Below are 19,662 nucleotides of genomic sequence, written 5' to 3'. Positions count from 1 at the left end.
GGAAAGGGAAGGTAGAGTAACTATCTCACTCTCAGTAGACATCCTGAATGTGTCCTAAGGGAACAGATGAAACAGAAAGCGAAATTTACACCAATTGGGGTTTTCAATGTGCAATGACGTAGTGAAGCACAGCACATGGGCGTGCTTTGCAGTCCCCCTCCATGGAAATGCGACCGCCGCAGCCTTGACTTCATCCAGGGTCCTCATGCTCAGCAGCCTAAAGCAGTAACCACCGAGTCACCGTAGTGGGTCAGCATTTGGAAGGGGTTCGTAAGGTGCATAGATTTTGCGAGAACACCGTATCTGGCTGACAAGCTGTATCCCTCTGAACACATAGCCATATGTCCTCTCATACACACTTCACAACTGAACCTGTCTTGAGAAGCCAAGAACTTGGCAAAGGTTGATGTGGTCAGGTCGGATTATGAAAACAAAAATCCTTTACACCTTTTGATATGTGTTGCAAACATGCCTCGACTGGCCCTAATGAAAGATTTTCTTGTTAAAGTCACCTTCTAAATGTAACACAACAGTTAGAATTTAATGAATAGAAGCACTAAGGAGCTATGTATTATTACTCAGTCAAACAGGAAAAGCAAATTCATTTGAGAAAACCTTCAGTCCAATGGCAGGCTCCTTGAAAATACATATTACATTTGTTCACTAAAGTAAATCATTCTAAGACCTGGATTCGCAATTCAATGCTCGACAGCAGGGTAAGGAAGACGTGACCAATGACAATCGGCAGTACCTGGACAGAGAAGTTCTTCAAGTGCAGATAGATGCTGTACAGCCAACTGTGAAATCCTTTGGGCTGCTCTGGTGCTTTGCTGGAAACGGACACCTCGCTGTTTGTCCGGAACAGCCTCCGTGGACCGACCAGGTCCGGCGGTGACACCAGGCTGGTGGTGGTGCTCTTCTGGCTGCCACTTGCTGAACCTCTTGCCTCTGTGCGATCAGGAAGACGTAGAAGAGTACATGGCACTGCACATGTGGTACACCTTCAGCCTAAAACAAGTCTGTCCGCATAAAACAGAAAGAACACGGTAGAACACAAGACAACTCCCATTTTAAGATAAATAAAGCACAGCTGTAGCACTCAGTCAACAAGACCAAAAAAATGGCCTCGGCTGCTGGAGGCAAAGAGATGCTGAATGGAGTCAAACACTACACTAAGTGCTCTCAGCACATGAAAGCACCTGAAAGTCACCTGCCACAGTTGGCAGGTGGAGCAAGAGAACTCCCTCTCTCTTCTTGTAGGGGACGTGTAGGAGAGGCCGGAATAAGAATGACTCAGCAAAGATGACTAAAAGAAGTGATTACGAATAGAACTAGAACTAGAATATAATTGGAATAGAATCAGAACTGGAATACAGATGAAATTGTGATAGACGAGTTAAGGCAATATAATCAGAATGGAAATACGGTAGAATCACGATGATGCAATCACGGCTGATGCGAATTTCGGGAAGATACAAATTCATAAAATGCACTGGTCACAGTGCATTCTGCGCAATGGGCAGAGATTCGAATGTTATGAACAACGCCCTGCTGATCCACTGCGGAAGACACGAACGCGCAAGCTGTGAGTGCAACCTTGAGTACCAATTACTTGCTGGCCGTACATCGGTGACACCGCGATCGACAGGCACGTGATGCACCTGGTAAGCAGTGAGTGGTGGCACGAGTCAGAGGTGCCATGCGGCCATAAGTAAACCCCTTCAGCTGAAAATAGATCTGTAAATTCTGCATACGATTTTTTCTATTTTGTATGACGCAAATTTTGGATGATTGGAATATTTTTCATGACCCCGTGAGATTCGTATGATTGAAATTCTACCGCAGACTGGCGCGTGAAAGAAAAATGCTTTTGCAATTCCTCAACATCAATTCATTTAATCGCCCCTAAATTTTTTCTCCTCCACAAGGAACTGAGATGACTTCGCCTTGTTAAAGAAAGACCGAAGCAAGGTTTTCAAGCAGTGTAACACATAGGGCATAAAAATGAACTTACTGAGAACTGTTTACATGTTTTTTACAAAGAAAGGAGCTTGTCATGTATGTAAGCTTGCAGCACCAGCAATAGAAAAATAAAAATTCATCTCAATGTTTCCTGACATGCGTGATATACAAATCAACAGATCTCAAGAAGTGATTCCTTGAAACTAGCTGCTTAGAACGAGTACCGCAGGATGACTTAAGGAAGTGTCCCCAATAGTACGTGGTTTAATTCAACGCCCTCCATGAACTCATTATTGATTAAGTGACTTTTTTTAAAAAGACAGTCAGTTAAGCAGGAATGCAGTTTCACAGTGGCAAACTTAACAGATACTGCAGTATCAATGACTGTTTTACTGTCAAGATGAATAAGAACTCGGCACGAACCATGGGGCACATCTCGTGACTTTTCGTCCGAGAACGTGGGCATGCCGTCATCGCTTGCTGCCGGTGAGAAAGGTGCAGCCACCGAGCCAGTTGTGTGAAAGTCGCCTCCCAGGGGGAAAATGAGGGGCAACGGGGCAAGCCAAGTCACCAGGGCTGGGTCCAGGACAACCGCAACACCCTTGACCTTGAGCACCACATAGCCACTGGCTTCAACTAGAAGCGAGAAAAGAACGCAGCCATGCCTTAGGGCTCCCATATTGAAACAATTTTTATTCCAGTGTTTATCTGTAAGCCAGTTGTTTGCACATCCCTTGAAATGAAACTTCGTCACAAAGCACACATGTCAATATGAGGTTCAGACCTGAACCACGTGCCAGCTGCCTAAATGCTTGCCCATCTTCACAACATGCTAAAGTGACAAAGCAATGCAACAGCCAGTCAAACCTGCTGCAGAGTAGCAGAGTAAATATGAGTGCTAGTTGACTTAGCATATCAATGCATATGCAAGCCATATCACTTAATAGTTGAACAGCAGAACAGCATTATGCTTTATAATCAAAGTGTACGACATTGCACACAGTAACATCAAGCCATGACACATTTGTTATTCTTTGCTGTTTTGTCTATAACCTAGCCCCTCCGATCTTATGTCTTACTCAAGCTTCCACATCTACAGCCGGCCAAATCTTTAGCTGGCGTGCATGACAGCCACGTTTTCCGTGCTCCTGCAGCTTATGACAGTTCAAACTTGCGAAAATATCAAATCTAAGCACAGGATCACTAATCCCGCGCTAATATTGAGTTTTTCCACAAGTTTTCTTTGTCGCAAAGTGCAAGAACGCACACAGAGCGGCCGGCGCACACGCTAGCTGAAGATTTGGCCGGCTGTACACCTCATTATTTATGTGGCTGTGACCAAAGAGAAGTAAATCTGAGCAGCTTTGCAGCACCTGTGTTTAAGCTCCAGTTCAGTGGGACTTTGGCTGTGGCTCGAACCCAGGACTCTTCCACACGGCTGAGCTCCCGCTCCACATCACCCTCATGTCTTGCAAACTGGGGAACTTGCGCTGTGTTTTCTGGTGCACGGAGGAGGCAGACACTCTTTTCTGAAACAAGATATGAAACAAACTGAAATTTAAAAAGAAGCGTGAACATGTTTAAGAAATGAAAAGTTGAAATGAGAGCAGTTTCAGTTTGAGAGAAACAGAAAGGCAGGCCGAAGGAAAGTGCCCCTGGCCTGCCACTCTACAATGCCAGTTAACAAATCCTAGTAGCTAGTAAAGATCAAGGTGCATAGCTCTGCATTTACCTTTATCATTAAGTACCACAGAGAGTGAGACGACACTGGCTGAGTGTGTGGAGGCCACAGCATCTTCCGATGAGCTCCAAGACAGGCCACCGACAGCCAACTCTATCACGGAGCTCCCTGCATGAGTTACAAGAGCAAGGCTTAATGCTACCTTATTAGTGAAAAGGTCAAAAAATATAACGACACATGTTCCGAAAAAAGTATGGAATGAACAAACAGCATTTATGTTTTCCAATCCGACGGACTTGTCACAACACTGGAGCGCCCTGCGCCGCCCACCTTCGTGAACAAGATTCCCAAGCAGAGAAGAAGCTCCAAGAGTTGTGGTGACTGCAGGGCCGGAATGCCAGGAGAGCGCGACGCCCAGCGCGGCCATTGCTCGCTGCTTGCTCGCCGAGAGGCGCAGTGGACCGACCTCCACCGTACTCCACGACCGGGCAAGGCTTTGCGGACCGTGCGCCAAGATGGCGGGGCAGGTGACACTATGCACGGACATCGTAGCCCAAGCCGGGTCCAAAAGCACGGCTCGAGCCGGCGGACGAGCCGACGCCTTGTTGGATGCTGCTGCCAAATCCACAGCCAGGCCCCACAGCTGATGCGGAGATAGAGTAAAATCAATCCTTAAAACATGGAAGTTCACTGTCTTGCCTAATTCCAAGCACTTGTGGACTGTAACTAAAGACAAAAGCACCGGGGCCTTGATAAGGTCCTCAGTAAGGTTGCTGTACTTTACTCCCCGTGATGTAACTTTTAAGGGAGAGACGGAATAGTTTCATAACAAGTGTGTCCTGGCAACAGAAGAGGTAAGCAGTTAACAAAAACAAAGCATAAAAAAGCAATGGTAATATTATCCTGTGGCTACGATAGCCACCAAAGACAACCCCTGCAGATGGCATAAACAAAAGTAATGCAGAAATGCACTTTGTAATAGTTTGAGCTGCAGTTAGAGATTGCACCGATATCTTGATTCCTGTACCTTGAACATGATAGCGGTGAAGATCATAAATTAAAAAAGCAACTGAGGATGATTACATTAAACAGCAGTCATTGCATCGTTAAAAAATCACAATATATGGGACGGACACACCGACACAACTAGCATCAAAGTGAAGAGACGAGCGTCATGTACGTGTGAAAAAAACATTCAGAGCTGCTTTCACCGTTTATCGCTTCATCTTTGCATGCTTTTCAGCAAAAGACAAATTTTGTTCAATGCTCCACTGATTTATATTTATAAATTTCTCCATTCAAGCTATTTGCAACAAAAGTGACTCGCAAAGTTTTATAATTACTTGCACTGAAATTTTCTGTCACCTGGCTGTCTCCATTCTTTCATTTTTCTTGAGATATATGCAGAAGACAGCAGATGTCAGAATAGATTTTCTAGCCTTAAAAAACAAAGTGCAAAGGCCACACAATACCGTTCATTGCGTGTTCAGATGAGATAAGCCCTACCTTAGCTTGCATATGAGAGAAGCACTGCTGCCTGACCGCCTCTGGCAGCGTCCCTTCGTCCATGGCCAGGAGAGATGTCATCCTACGCGGGTACATGGGTTTTGACAGCGAGACGTCTAGGCACTCGAGCTGGAACTCCAGCAGGGGCAGGCAGGAACTAGGCATGGCGCTTGATTGGCTGGGTTCTTCTCGTGAGTACTTCTGAACAAGAAAAAAAAGACAATTCAAATGTAATAAGTACCAATATGGAAGAAAGGATAAACAACGTTCCACTTGTCACAAGGCATGGTGTGGTGGAGTACACTTGAAACTAAAGCATCAATTTCTGCCAAAAATTGGACACGAAACACTAGATTCAGCCAAGCTCTCTTTTCCTGCTAGAATTGACTCTATTTTCAATTTACAAATTTAAGATATAACTTTCTGTTTACTCACCAAACCTGGCCACACATGCGGCTAGACTTGATAGACACCAGATTTTGGTTGCATGTTTTCTTCTCTGTAATGATGCCTAAGATACCAGTCACCATGTGGTATTTGCCACCAAATAATTTGTAATTGAATTTCCACTGCTGTTTCAGTTTCGTCACAGCCTGCTCTAGCCACTGCTCCCACCTTTTTGTATGACATCAGTCTTTTTGGGCAAGTGAAAGATACTGCGTGCTAATGGCTTTGTTCACAGGACTCAACAGTTACTATCGCAGCCAATGACATCTAGACGACTGACCAATTGCACACATCTGATAGCTGCAAGCTGGCCACATACATTGCACATGGAAAACCTCTATAAATGCTATTGCTGTAAGAAACAAGGATCTTGACTTTTACCTCAAAATCTGAATGCTGTATGCTATGTCGGCTAAAGTAACATGGCCGAGATGTTCACAGTGACTCATAATCTCTCTCCACATGGTTAAACATCCCGCACAAGGAGTGATCCAGACCTTCTCTAAGCAACACAGTAGTGAAAAAAAAAAAAAGCCAAGTGAAGCCATGTACTCTAACTTTATTAAAGTGACCCTGAAATGATTTTGATAGTCATCTTCTAGATCGACAGTTCTGTAGCGGTGGTCTTTCTTTGTGAGTATTCGAGTCAAATTTAAAAGCTCTGTGTGAACCCCATAATTTACAAATAATTTTTAAAAAATCGCTGCACGCAGTTGTTCACAACCAATTAGGGCGACACCTCACCATGCATCCCCTACCCTGATGACATCAGTGGACAGTCTGGGTAAGCCCGCTCATTAGGCATGCGCAGGTAACGTGGGCAGGATGAGGCAAGATGGGGCGTGAAAGGGTGCTGTCAGCATGTTAAGAGCTGAGAGGGGTGAGGAGGATCGTCATTTTTAATCGCCGATATCTTGGGTGTTAATGAAGCCAGCTTAAAAATTTTTGCGGTATGCTGACGAGTGATGGAATAATAATCGCTTGTGTGCTTTTTCGTAACCGCAGTGCTGTATACCATTTCATGGTCTCTTCAACAATCCCTCTTGTTATATAGTTGCAGGCATTCTTTACTTACCCAGGATAACTAGATTAAGAAGACATCTAGTGTCAAAATATGCGTGAAAATAAGCCTGCCTCAGTCGCCTGCCTCAGTCCCGTCCTGTTTTGCGGTTTTGCTCTTCACGATGTCATACCAACTGGCCTACACCAAAGCCCTTCTAAGAGATTCAGCACTGTGAAGATTCTTACTCGACGGAGCACAGACTTCTGTCGTGGGCTGTCCCCGGTCGAATGCGTGGCTGGGCAAAGTCTTATCCGGGGCTTCAGTATGGCCACACGATAGGTGCGGCTGGGAACAAACTGGCAAAGCCTCTCCAGCTGCTCTTCACTTGGCAAGCCCAGTGGGAATGGCAGCGGTGCTACAAGAATAAAGACACCCACGGTTTTCGTGGCTTCAGAGGCATTTACTGGGCATTCATAAAACTTCACACACAGACAAAAAAAAAAAGGAAACTGGTACGGTATATCGTGTTTATCGTCCCAAAGCGACATGGGCTATCGGGGACACCACAGTGGACGGCTCCGGATTAATTCTGGCCATCCGGGGTTCTGCAACGTGCATTCACTTCACACAGTACATGGGTGTCTTGCGTTTCACCTCCATTGGAATGCGGTACCTGTGGCCGGGATCGAACCCGCGTTCTCGCACTCAGCAACCGAGCACCCTAATCACTGAGCCACAGTGGCTGGACAAAACAACCTGTGCAGGATGAACACTGATTACCACCACAATGCTCTGTTCTGAACTGCTCTACAGACAGCTGACTGAACATTGGTATGACAGCTTAATAAGAAACACGAAGCATGTGAAGAAATGTAAATAAAAAAAATGGTCTGTGCATATGTAATTAGTACTAGTGTTCATCCATGAAAGCAGCAGTCTGTCCAACAAAATGCGTGAATACCAGTTTGCATGTTTGGATCGTACTTCGAAAACTAAAGCTTTGAGCTGACAAAAAAAAAAAACTGCTGAAAGGAGGAAGAAAAACTCAATGACATACACACCCAGTGATTGCAATAAGACAATGACTTGGTCTTACGAAATGTACATAAACGTCCATCCGCGTAAATATTTCCTTACATGCAGCATTTCCATCCTATCCTCATCTTAATCTATAACCAAGCATCCAGTTATATCTCACAACATGCTAACATTTCAAATTGTACAGAAACGTGAAATTCATTAAGATATATTATGTATTTCAATTAAGTACATTTATGTATGTATGCACTAACAGAAATTCAAGCCTCAAACACAGTGCAGCCCACAACCATATATCTCAAATAAATGACTAGTACGTCCTGTTATAAGTTACAAAGACTATCACTGACTGAGCAACTCTATGGGTTATTTATTTATTTACTTGTTTAGATAATACTGTTAGCCTCATCATAGGCTGTTACAGGAAAGGGTGAGATTGACACACCAAAAAATGCAGAAACAGACAAATGTAGGCATGTATATTATCCATTTTTTGCACATTACTTAATGTCACAGTACACAACATCGGTGTGTACATAACTGCAAGCGTCAGTAAAGCAAACAGGTGCACACAAAAAATGAATCTACACAAGAGGTGGTACACACCAATTTCTTCCTGTCCGTAGGTCGGCCTTGGGGGCCCATTTGTGATGCACTCGAGTATCCACTGAACACGATGCACAGTTCCACTTGTGATGTCAGCAACGAGGGGGCCAATCACAGAGCGGCACAGTGAGCGCTCCACCCAATTGGAAGTCTCGAGGAACGTGGCAGTGCAGGGTTCATCGGCTTCATTGGAATCTAGTGGAGCAGTAAAAGAATACCAATAATGACGGCAATAACTGAACTCAGAAAAATAATAGAAAGCTAGTGTTCTCATTGTTTTAGAGTTTAAGCACATGTTCTTGTGTATGGAGTACAGGAGAACAGTGTTGTAATGGGTAACAAGAATATGGAATCCTCTATTTTTCAATCCAACAGATTGGTGCAAGATGCAGCACTTTCACAAAGTATACCCTGTTTGCTGACATTATTGGGATATGTATGGAGTACAGGAGAACAGTGTTGTAATGGGTAACAAGAATATGGAATCCTCTATATTTCAATCCAACAGATTGGTGCAAGATGCAGCACTTTCACAAAGTATACCCTGTTTGCCGACATTATTGGGATAGTATTACCAGCTACCATCTCAGGGTGGGCGTCTTAATACGGGCATGTTTCATGCAGTGACTTCAACACAAAGCATCTCCATTTCACCCACACGTCAGGCCTGCCTCCAGTAACTGGTACAATATGCAACATGCTAAATATTTAAAAGAACCTGAGCAAACAAAGTGAGCACACTTCAGCAAAAATTTATATAGCTTGGCTTACTGGCTTAGCACATTAATCACCGAAAGCTGTTACAGTTTTGGTTTAGCCATTCAGCCTTGTGTTTGGTTGCGGATTCTACATCATCAACCGCAGGAGAAAGCCAAGCCATGCTCATGAGTTGTTTCTCATGAGAATCAGCGAAATCTGATCTGGCCACCCATCACCTTCCACCCTTTCTCCCTCTCCCCTCTCGTACATTTCCTCTCTGTCCCATCCCCTAAACCTGGAGAGGGGATTTCCCACTCTCCACTTTCCTACCTGCCACTGTTGGCAGGTGGTGGCCATTGTTTTTCACCCTTTAAATTAAATTCCACGAATTAAGCTAATAAAATGAATGCACTAATTAATTAATAGCTAAATCAAAGCTATAGCAGTTCCTCATTGCCTGAGTCGCTTTGGGATGTTATACTCTATAAACCAAACCTAAACAAAACCTAACCCAACAAAGCTATAACAGCTTTTACTGTAAAAAAAAATAATAAAAATTACACTAACAAAATATACTGCAACAGCATGATTTATTACAATTTGCAAATATGCAATACTGGGATATGATGCATGATGTGACATTCAGAGCTTGACTGAATCAGCACAAGACAAGGTTGTAATAGTACTGCCAAAGCACTTTACAAATTAGGAGTGTGCAAACTCGATCTGTACTTCACCCAAGGTGTCTTAGTGTCCCTTCATTATTCATCCATTAAAATGACAAGATCTGCACACAGATAAATTTATATAAGAAAAAGACTGCTTTTCAAACAGCATACTGACATGTGCTATTTTAGAACCAACCTAACTAGGGACCCCACTGGCAACAACTTGCATTGCCAAGCCATTATCCGAGTCTCCCTTATAAGTTCCTCATATGGTAGTACGTATATTGTGCCAGTTGGTTTTCGATTATCTTTTCACTTTTGCAATTTACTCATACTCAAAGACACAAAAAAGGCATATGATTCAAACATGCTGCTTCACATCACTCATTCGTTGTCACAGTGTTGCAATGTGTGCAAACAACTGTGCTGGCAGTTTGGGAGCAATGCCTCAGCTGAAGCTTTGTAATAGGTGATTTCTTGGAATACACACAGAAGAAAATTCAGCCACATGAGTGATGTTGCACATGTTCTTGGCCGGGAAAAGATGGAGGAAGCGAAGGACACCCACCGTCCCAGTCCTCAGGTACCTGCAGCTCATACAGGTAGTCCATGCAGAGTGCTGGGAAGCGTTCAGCCATGGCCAGCTCGGTGAGCCGCTCAACATGCGCATCCATGCCGGGCTCTGGTTCGCGGCTTTGGCCAGAGTTTTCCGGTGCGAGGGGATCAAAGAGAGAGCCTGTCAGATGGTTGTAGGTGTGGCCACCCGTGGTGACCCCGGCCCTCAGGTACATGGCCGCTCCCTGCAAGGCAGTTGAACAAGGACTGAAGGACTGGCAAGTTTGTATGCATCGATGTTGTGAACACGAGCTTAACAGATGAAAGACAAATGAAAAGGTGGTATACAGATGATGAAATGTGCTTGCATCTATATGCAAATATAGTTGACGTGAAGTTTCACAATAACAATGTGTACCAATCTGTGCAAGGGCATCTCGGCACACATTGCAGAGATTGCGAAACTAAACCTTGCCACCCATGCTTCACACAAAGGTATTGAGCAGGCACGGTAATAATGTAACACGTGAAATTACTGAAGCCGCTCACATCGCACGTTCCGAGGAAGCATGCGTTAGCAGACCCTTCCTTAGCACTGTCAGCAAAAGAATTAGGGTTCCTGGCCGCAGGGAAGCGATGATGGTGTCATCATGTACATTTTTCAGGTGTTCATGTGTATGAACGAGCATGAATTGCAACTGTGTTGTTTTCTGTTTGTTTATTTATTTATATATTTATTTACAAATATTGGTGTCTCAAGGAGACCAAGCAGGTGGACATGTCGTACAACATTTTCTTCCAATTAACATCAATCGTACATATGCTCTTGCGTTTAACATGTGAAAGAGAACAAAAGTGAACAAGCACGCATTTCAGTTTTGCAGAATGATCTTCACATAATCTCAACACAAATGGACTTGTATACGCCACCTGTCAGAATAATGATAACCTGATGAAAGTACAAAAAAAACGGCACAGAATGTCACGACGCAAAATACAGCAGCAGCGCCTGGTCAAAATTGTCAGTGGAAAAAATTTCAGAGGGGAGACCATTCCACTGAGTAACTGTATGAGGAAAAAAAGAATTTTTATACAAGTTAGTGCGGGCATGGAAAGGCAGCAAATTGTGAGTGTGACGGTGCCTTGACGCGCGTGGCAGGTAACGTTGAATGTACGGCCGTCCGTTAAATTCCAGCGACTTGACATACATCGTGAAAAGAAATTTAAGTCATGTTATAGTTCTTCACGATTCTAAGGTAGAGATATGGTTGTCAGCCATGAGTTGTGCCGGGGAATCAGTGGTCATTTGGAGCATCATATATATTTCCTCATTCCAAGCAATAAAGCATTTAGTAAAACGAGCTTTTGGGCAAGTTGGTTACTTTGTTTCCACATAACTGCAGCGTAAAAAATTACGAGCACAAAAAAGGGGAGAAACACATACGACACGGACAAAAGCTAACTGATTTTATTTCGCCAGGAATGGGAAATATAAAGGTTCCGCCGCGGATGCGTGCACAGCAAGTACACGTACCTCGATCACAAAAACCAAAAAAAAAAAAAACAAATCCAAAAACTAAAAACAAAACTTTATCACACCGTGAAACCCATCTTATCGCCTGGCAGAGAAAAGGTCACATTCCGCTTTATACAGATGAACAGAAGTATCGCTTATGCAAAAAACGCCCTTTTTCTTTATATGGTAAGCTTCCAGTAGTTCACGTGCAGTTTGATCTTTGCTTTTGCCTAGAATCCTTGCACCTTCAAAATGCGGCGAGCAATCCTGACAAGACCTGCAATGTTTAACTAAATTAACATCTTCATCTCTCTCTAAATTTCTTTCATGCTCCCTCAATCGATCGTTGACACATCTGCCAGACTGGCCGACATAGGCTTTTCCGCATGACAGCGGAATTTCATAGACCACTCCTGCCTGGCACTCTACATGGGGCTTAGTATGCTTTTTCCCGCAGCCAGTTTTTGTTGCCTCCTTACCGGAGATGCGAGGGCATAGTTGGCCGAGCTTTTTCGGAGCTGAAAAAACTAGCGGCACCCCAAACCTGTTCGCTACTTTCTTCAAGTTATGCGAGACTGTGTGCAGGTAGGGGGCTACTTCCGGACGCACAGTGCCCTCAACTTCCCTTGTCTTCGAGGACGTCGCCTTCTTCACCTTTTTCAGGAGGGTTTCCGCAACAGCCGTCACGATCGACTGAGGGTAGCCTGAGTCCAATACTCTTGCCAATTGGCCGTCAAAGCTGGTCTGCATTTCATGTTCGCACGATTTATCTAGTGCAGATTCTAGGCATAAGTTTACAATGCTTCTTTTAATTATTTTAGAGTGTGCAGAATCATATGGCAAAAGACGTTTCTGCACACGTGGAGAGTACCGCCAACACACGTGATCCCCCCCCAACTTTAAACGAATATCCAAAAACTGTAGAAAATTATCGTTTGGCACTTCGCAAGTGAAGGTCAGTCCCTTTCCATGGTGTTTAAAAACGTCTAAAATCTTATCAACAATAGCGCAGTAGTGTAAAGGGCTCTGCTTGTCCAATAAGATCAAAAAATCGTCAACATATCGGTACACCTTTGTGACCTCGTCCGGTTTAAAAACAGTTGCTAACAACTGGTCAATACTAGCTAAAAAAATATCACTTAACACGGGTGCTACGCAGGACCCAATGCATATTCCTTTGGTTTGTAAGTAGTGCTGGTTGTTAAAAGCGATAAAAGTTCCTTGAAGGTAAAATTCTAAAAGTGTTAGAAAATTGTCAACAGACATACCAGCTGAATTCTGGAAGGGGATGACGCCACTCTTGTCAATGCACTGTTTCAGTGAAGCGAACAATTCCTGGTGGGGTATCGAATAAAACAAATCTTCAACATCCACAGAGAAAGCGAAGCCAATGCTGCGGTTGGTTTTTAGAAAATCAACAACTTCTCTAGAATTCTTTATAAGAAAAGGGTCATTAATGGTGAGCCCTCGCAAAGATCTCTGCAGGAACCGACTAACAAGCACCTGCCATGTACCATTTTCACTAACAATAGTTCGGAACGGTACATCTGGTTTGTGTGTCTTGGCACTAAAAAACACTTTCAAAGCATTGCCTTTACAATTCATAATCTGCCTGGACAGTTTATCATTTCCCACGTCTTGAAATTCCGCTGTCATGCGGAAAAGCCTATGTCGGCCAGTCCGGCAGATGTGTCAACGATCGATTGAGGGAGCATGAAAGAAATTTAGAGAGAGATGAAGATGTTAATTTAGTTAAACATTGCAGGTCTTGTCAGGATTGCTCGCCGCATTTTGAAGGTGCAAGGATTCTAGGCAAAAGCAAAGATCAAACTGCACGTGAACTACTGGAAGCTTACCATATAAAGAAAAAGGGCGTTTTTTGCGTAAGCGATACTTCTGTTCATCTGTATAAAGCGGAATGTGACCTTTTCTCTGCCGGGCGATAAGATGGGTTTCACGGTGTGATAAAGTTTTGTTTTTAGTTTTTTGGATTTGTTTTTTTTTGTTTGTTTTTTTGGTTTTTGGTTTTTGTGATCGAGGTACGTGTACTTGCTGCGCGCGCATCCGCGGCGGAACCTTTATATTTCCCATTCCTGGCGAAATAAAATCAGTTGTGAGTGCAGCTTTTGTCCGTGTCGTATGTGTTTCTCCCCTTTTTTGTGCTCGTAATTTTTTACGCTGCAGTTATGTGGAAATAAAGCATTTGTTGCTAGTCAGCGCCTGTCCTCAGGTGTCTTTCCTTTCGTCCCTGTCAAACTTAGCACTGTTCCTTTTTGAAATGGCAAACCAACTCACCCAAGCATCAGTTCTAATGTGAAGCTGAAGTTGCATGCATGGAACTGCATGTCTCCAAAACGATTGCCAATGCTAGAACCAACCCTCCACATCAATCCAGGCAACTATGCATGCTTTAAGTTTTTAAAAAATTTTGTTGCCAAGCAATGCAAAAGGACTGTTTAGCTCCTGTTGATGAGTGCCACACCTTGAAAGCAAGAAGCATACAGTGCAAAAAATGCCAGAAGTGCAATAGCACTCTGCAGCATGGCTTGGAAACTATCCCTCTCACATTCAGAGTAGTAACTTCTAAAAAAGCAGCACATACTTCGGTATCCAGAAGTTGTTGTTTTTTTTTTCACTGCCATCACAGCATGTTAAATGCCCTGATAACATTCTCATGTGCTGTACTATCAGCAAGGAATGAAACGCGAACAAGGCAATTGAACTATGGTCAGCAAAATAAGCAAGCTCCTCTTAACCAGGGTAAGCACAATACTAGTGGAAGGTAATTTCACTTTGAAGGTGCGAGGACTCTCCTTCAGAAGTGTTAATCAACCTCTCTTGTATATCCTCTCCAGGAGCTAATGTGTTCCGTGTTTTCTTGTCGCCACCTCGGTTTTCTTGTCGCGTTTCATTAGTTGCCGATACTAGTACACTGTTTTGTGTATCTGAAACCCTCATCAAATCTTCCCATCAGTGTATAAGCCACACCTATGCAATGACAACTTCTTTTATGCTTTTGTGTTATTTTGCCGTTCACAACAATGTGCCCCGATGTCTGAGCTTTGTGTCATTCACTCGTCAGTAGAAAGGCCTTGCCCGTCACACACCATATGCCATACATGTTATGCAATTCTATTCCATTACATCTAATCGCAAAAAAGTCGGCCATTCAACATCCAGGCATTTCCAAAGTAAACTTATTTTTCCTTCAGTAGGGTTTATTATGTATGCACATAATTCAATCCAGCAGTCACTGCCATGTCTATATTCTTAAGCTCAGCATCAAAACCTCTGAGCCACTAAGCCATCAGTGCCACAGCACACCTCCAAAAGCTATTATTATTATTATTATTATTAGTTTTTGGGGAAAGGAAATGGCGCAGTATCTGTCTTGTATATCATTGGACACCTGAACCGCGCCATGAGGGAAGGGATAAAGGAGAGAGCGAAAGAAGAAAGGAAGAAAGAGGTCCAGTAGTGGAGGGCTCCGGAATAATTTTGACCAAGTGGGGATCTTTAACGTGCACTGACAGCCCACAGCACACGGGCACCTTAGCGTTTTGCCTCTATAAAAACGCAGCCGCTGCAGTCGGGTTCGAACCCGGGAAACCTTACTTTACTTATCCAACAAGTAAAGTTGCCAAACCTTTATCAATGCATCTAACATGGCAAACTACTTACCTGCCACAACACTTCAAGTTTCTTGCAGCTAACTTTTTGAACAGCCATGTGTCATGCTAAGACCTAACCTCCATCAGATATAACAAGATGTGGAGTGATGACAATGGCTACATTAGAGTAGGCAGCAAGACGCACCTTGGACCTGCCATTACGCCGTGCTGATTCGTCAAATCCACAAGCGCAGCGCTCTGATCCAGAGATTGCTGCTCCCGTGACTCCCACTTGCAGGTGCACCCAGGTAAGGCCCTGCAGCGCCATCTCACACGAGGTTCCATGCAACTCCAGCTGAAGAAGAGGTCGCCCCTGCATGCTCTGTCGACGTGACGAAGATGTTCTCCCCGTTGAAGAGTCTTCTCTTGTTGTCTGCAGGAAATGACGCAATATGAGGTTCCAATATCTTAAGCAGCTGCATTAGCTTGGTAGCACTCCCACTATAATACCAGGTGTGCAGCAGATTCTCTTCAATGCAAACACAATGAGAACTTGTAAATCTTTTAAGCTTATCACAAGTTCAGGTTAAGTAGATGAAACATCAAACTGTTCGAAAGCACGTGCAATTGACTCTCAATATTACGAACTCAAAAGGGACCAACAAGGTCTTTAAATTACACAGGGTCTGAATTAAAGAAGCCTTTTTAGTACACTTGATGCTGACAGAACCAAAGGAAAAGTTTGAACAGAGTGAGTTAAAATTTATGAGGTTCCACTGCAAGCAGAAAATGTAAACCAGTAATGAGGCAAGAATAATTCAGGAGTTTTCAATCTGACCAGGAACCTGCTGCACTTCCCTCAACTTCTCTTTTCTTTTAGCCTTGTTGGCTTTTTGTTGGATTTATTTTTTATGGCACACTTGTCAACTCACCTTGAAGATGCAGGTGGCCTTAGCCACATAGCAGCCCATGTGGTACAGTGTTGGCCAACCGGAGTCCACCAAAGTGGGGTCACCCACTACATCGTCAACACCTGTCATCTCTTCCTCCCAGGTGGGCAAGATCTGTGGCACCATGGACCACGCCCATGCACCCCAGCCCTGCTCGTCTGGAGCACCACTTCCTTCAGCTGCTGGTAAAAAATTCATTAGTCGTGTGGTTGTTTGTCAGGCAACCATTAATAAATTCAGTAAGGCCATAAAAAAACTCTCAAATGTTTCGTTTTTCTCTACAGTGAAGGTGTGGCAGCAGCTGTCCCAGTCAGTGTACGAATGGTATTATGACCAATGGTACGACTTATGGTATGACCGATGGTATGACCAATCATATGACAAATGACACGAATGATGTTATGGCAGATAACCAATGCAATGGTGCGACAACTAACTAACATGACACTCACCTGCACCTGTTGCACCAGAAGACACCCACGACGCTGGTACCTGCGGCTGGTCGGTTGGCGAGGGGGCATCTCGCGACTCTTCAGTGGGGTTGCAAGCGAGGCGACCATAGTACAGCGCCAGGCAGAGTTCTAAGAGCCGCACAAACAAAGGCAGCTGCTGGTCAGTCAGCGACAAGTCTAGCCGCTCACACGAAACATGGAAGCGCAGGGCACTGGGACGGCCGCCCCCGTCGTAGCGCATGTGCAACCGCCCCACCACAAAGCACCGGTACAGCAGAGGCTCCTGATAGGCCTCAATCTTTCCACTAGCATCACGCTGCACAAAAGAAGTGATGGGACAAGTCAAGTCCTCCAGAAGCAAACTCTACCACAGAAAAAAGGAAATGAGCAGTCCAAACACTAAAGATATCAGCCATTAGTGTCAAGGCCGTTATCAAGTCGTTGTAAACTAAACTTTTGACAGAACTGCCTGTCTGGTCGGATTTGATAGCTTACAATAAACTCGGACACGTCTCCAACCAAAATACTTAATTTGAAACCCGTCGTTTCAAAAGCAGCTCGGCTCCTTCTTCGGAGGTGACTGGTTGGAGACGTGCCAGAGTTTATTATGAAATAGCCACTGCTAGCACTGTAACCAACACACCATACAAGCAATGAGCATTTGAAACCAGTCATGGGACACTAAGAAACTCATGCACTACTGTGCCTGAAATATGATAATGACAATGTTGTTCTTTTTCATCACAAGCATCACCATCAGTTAAGTCAATGGCAATAACTATGGCAACAGAGATAATGATGACCATATCGTGGCACAACAGTGTTGTGTATAAGGTTCCATCACAAACAATGCGTGAGCAGGAAATTTACATACAGGTGCGCTACAACTTCCGTTCTTATATTAAATTCTACAAGTATCAATTAAAGATCACTTGACCTGAGGTGCACAATTCACTTAGAAAAGCAGCAAGTTGACATGAAACACACCTTGTCCAGGCAAATTGTGACATCCTCCATGGAGACGAGTTTGCGCAGCACTGGGTCTTCGGCAGCCAACTGAGCAAATGCCGGCTGCCAGGAGGCGTCAGCAGACGTCACCTCAACTGCTTTGACGTTGAGCGAGAGGACGAGGTCTTCTTCCGCATACTTGAGGATGACATTGTTGAGCACAATGGTTATGTTGTGCAGCACGCGCTGCAAGAGGCCACCAAGGTAGCCACCAGGAGGCTGAGCAAAGGCCTGAGAGGAGCTGCCGCCCTCTGGGCTGATGGCACGGGCAGAGCTGCACGACAATCAGCGCGTCTCAGTTTATTCCACCGATTTTCAAGTTAGCCATTCACAAACTCACCCACTGCCCATATTTGTCAGAGAGCATGTGACAAAAACTGCACCTTCTTTTTGCTGTGCTCCCCTCATGAACCGTATCTCTTGTAACTTCACTTCTTTTCATTTCCCGCTATTTCAATTAGGAACGATGCACTGCACCTTTCATACAACAGTTGCTGGCGCACTTTTCTTTCTCCGTATCGTATGGCACCTGCACAACTTTCGTGTCAATATTAATAACCCACAAGCCACCTTCCCGCTCCTCTGTGTCGTCAGACACCAGCTCCACATTTCTCACAGCTGATGCACTCCTGTGTGCCTGAAATGCAGGCTCAGCCACTGCCTGTAGTTGACTACAATTGTGTAGATATCAAACAGGCATGTTTGGTGTTTTGTAAAATTACTGCTCAATGTTGGGACATCGTGGAAATGGGAGCAATCATTTCTTACTCTGCATTATGAGGTGCATATTACAAACCACACTTAAATGCATATTTTGCACTAAGTTTAGTATAACAATCCTCACACAACTTGGCCGTACTGGATTTTAAAAATGATATGCCACCCTGTGCCTGGCACCCGCTCACGTTCATTCCTGCAACCGCAAGGTTCACTAGTCTTTTTCCGGGGGCTTTATCACTAGCGCCCCACTAGCACTGCCCCATCACGCTCCGCACAACTAGGCCTGCTGTAGCAGACACTTTTGCCGCCACACTGTCTTAAAAACACAGGTAGCACCAAAACATTACAATAATGTTAGAATTTTGTTTTGGTCAAATGTTATAACTCTGCTCTTAATTGCCCTTTTTTCTAACATTTTTGTAATGTTACACATAAATGTCAAAAATAACCTTCCTCCAACAGAAATGAAACATTAAAAAACATAAATGTAGCACGAACATAGCGTTCTTGAAAATGGTTCAGCAACCTTGCACGAGCATGCAGGCCTGCCAGTTGGTATCTCTCATAACATCACAATGCTGTGCAAGGACCAACAACGAGGGAGACACATAAGCTCCACTATACAGTACAACATGCTACTCATACACACTCACCTCCAAATGGATAGCATAGAGTCAAACTTATATAACCGTCACTGAGGGGTGCCCCATATGAGCAATAAGCAATGGGTAATAAGCAAAGCTTTGTGAGAAAATAATGGGACGCACATGCAATCTATCTCAGGCACAACCTAAGAGGTTTAATTGCAAAGTATTACAAGTTGGAAAACATGTTTACTGCAACAAATCGGAAAAGTTCTGGAACCCTGTGCCTGAAATATAATTGTTCAGTTAATTTATAGTTATGATTCTAACAACGTTCACAAGGCTATATTAACACAGCGTTTATTTGGAACATTAAACCAATGTCTATCCTGCAACATATAACGCTATAATAGCATAACATTATAATAGCATTACAAAGTGGGCATTAAAATAACATTATTCAAACATTCTAATGTTAATACCATTCACAAGGCTATATTAACCCAATGTTTATTTGGAATGTTAAACTAATGTTTATTATGCAACATATAACATTTTAACCTATAACATAATATCGCTACAAAGTGGGCATTAGAATAACATTTGCTAGGAATGGTAAATTAACTATTCTGATATATTGTTAACACAACTTACAT

At 43.8% G+C, this 19,662-nt stretch overlaps 1 protein-coding gene across 2 annotated transcripts in view; it reads right to left on the bottom strand.

Moving 5' to 3' along the window:
- The window catches only part of Vps13B (vacuolar protein sorting 13B), an 86,098-nt gene that overhangs the window by 63,556 nt on the left and 2,880 nt on the right, over positions 1-19,662 (bottom strand). The window contains exons 4-16 of one of the 2 annotated variants that reach the window (XM_077666100.1): positions 17,682-17,976; positions 16,695-17,010; positions 16,225-16,421; positions 15,498-15,725; positions 10,179-10,410; positions 8,244-8,438; positions 6,845-7,014; positions 5,150-5,350; positions 3,974-4,286; positions 3,695-3,811; positions 3,336-3,491; positions 2,386-2,598; positions 752-948 (exon numbers count right to left, since the gene is read on the bottom strand). In XM_077666100.1, the coding sequence (XP_077522226.1) occupies positions 752-948; positions 2,386-2,598; positions 3,336-3,491; positions 3,695-3,811; positions 3,974-4,286; positions 5,150-5,350; positions 6,845-7,014; positions 8,244-8,438; positions 10,179-10,410; positions 15,498-15,725; positions 16,225-16,421; positions 16,695-17,010; positions 17,682-17,976 (2,830 nt within the window). Of the gene's footprint in view, positions 1-751; positions 949-2,385; positions 2,599-3,335; positions 3,492-3,694; positions 3,812-3,973; positions 4,287-5,149; positions 5,351-6,844; positions 7,015-8,243; positions 8,439-10,178; positions 10,411-15,497; positions 15,726-16,224; positions 16,425-16,694; positions 17,011-17,681; positions 17,977-19,662 lie in introns of both variants that reach the window. The other variant, XM_077666099.1, reaches the window with a different exon arrangement.

Source organism: Amblyomma americanum, chromosome 5, assembly GCF_052857255.1.
Source record: "Amblyomma americanum isolate KBUSLIRL-KWMA chromosome 5, ASM5285725v1, whole genome shotgun sequence".
Taxonomy (NCBI): Eukaryota; Metazoa; Arthropoda; class Arachnida; order Ixodida; family Ixodidae; genus Amblyomma; species Amblyomma americanum.
The sequence above is the reverse complement of the archived record's forward strand: the minus strand, read 5'-3'. Positions and strand labels throughout refer to the sequence as shown.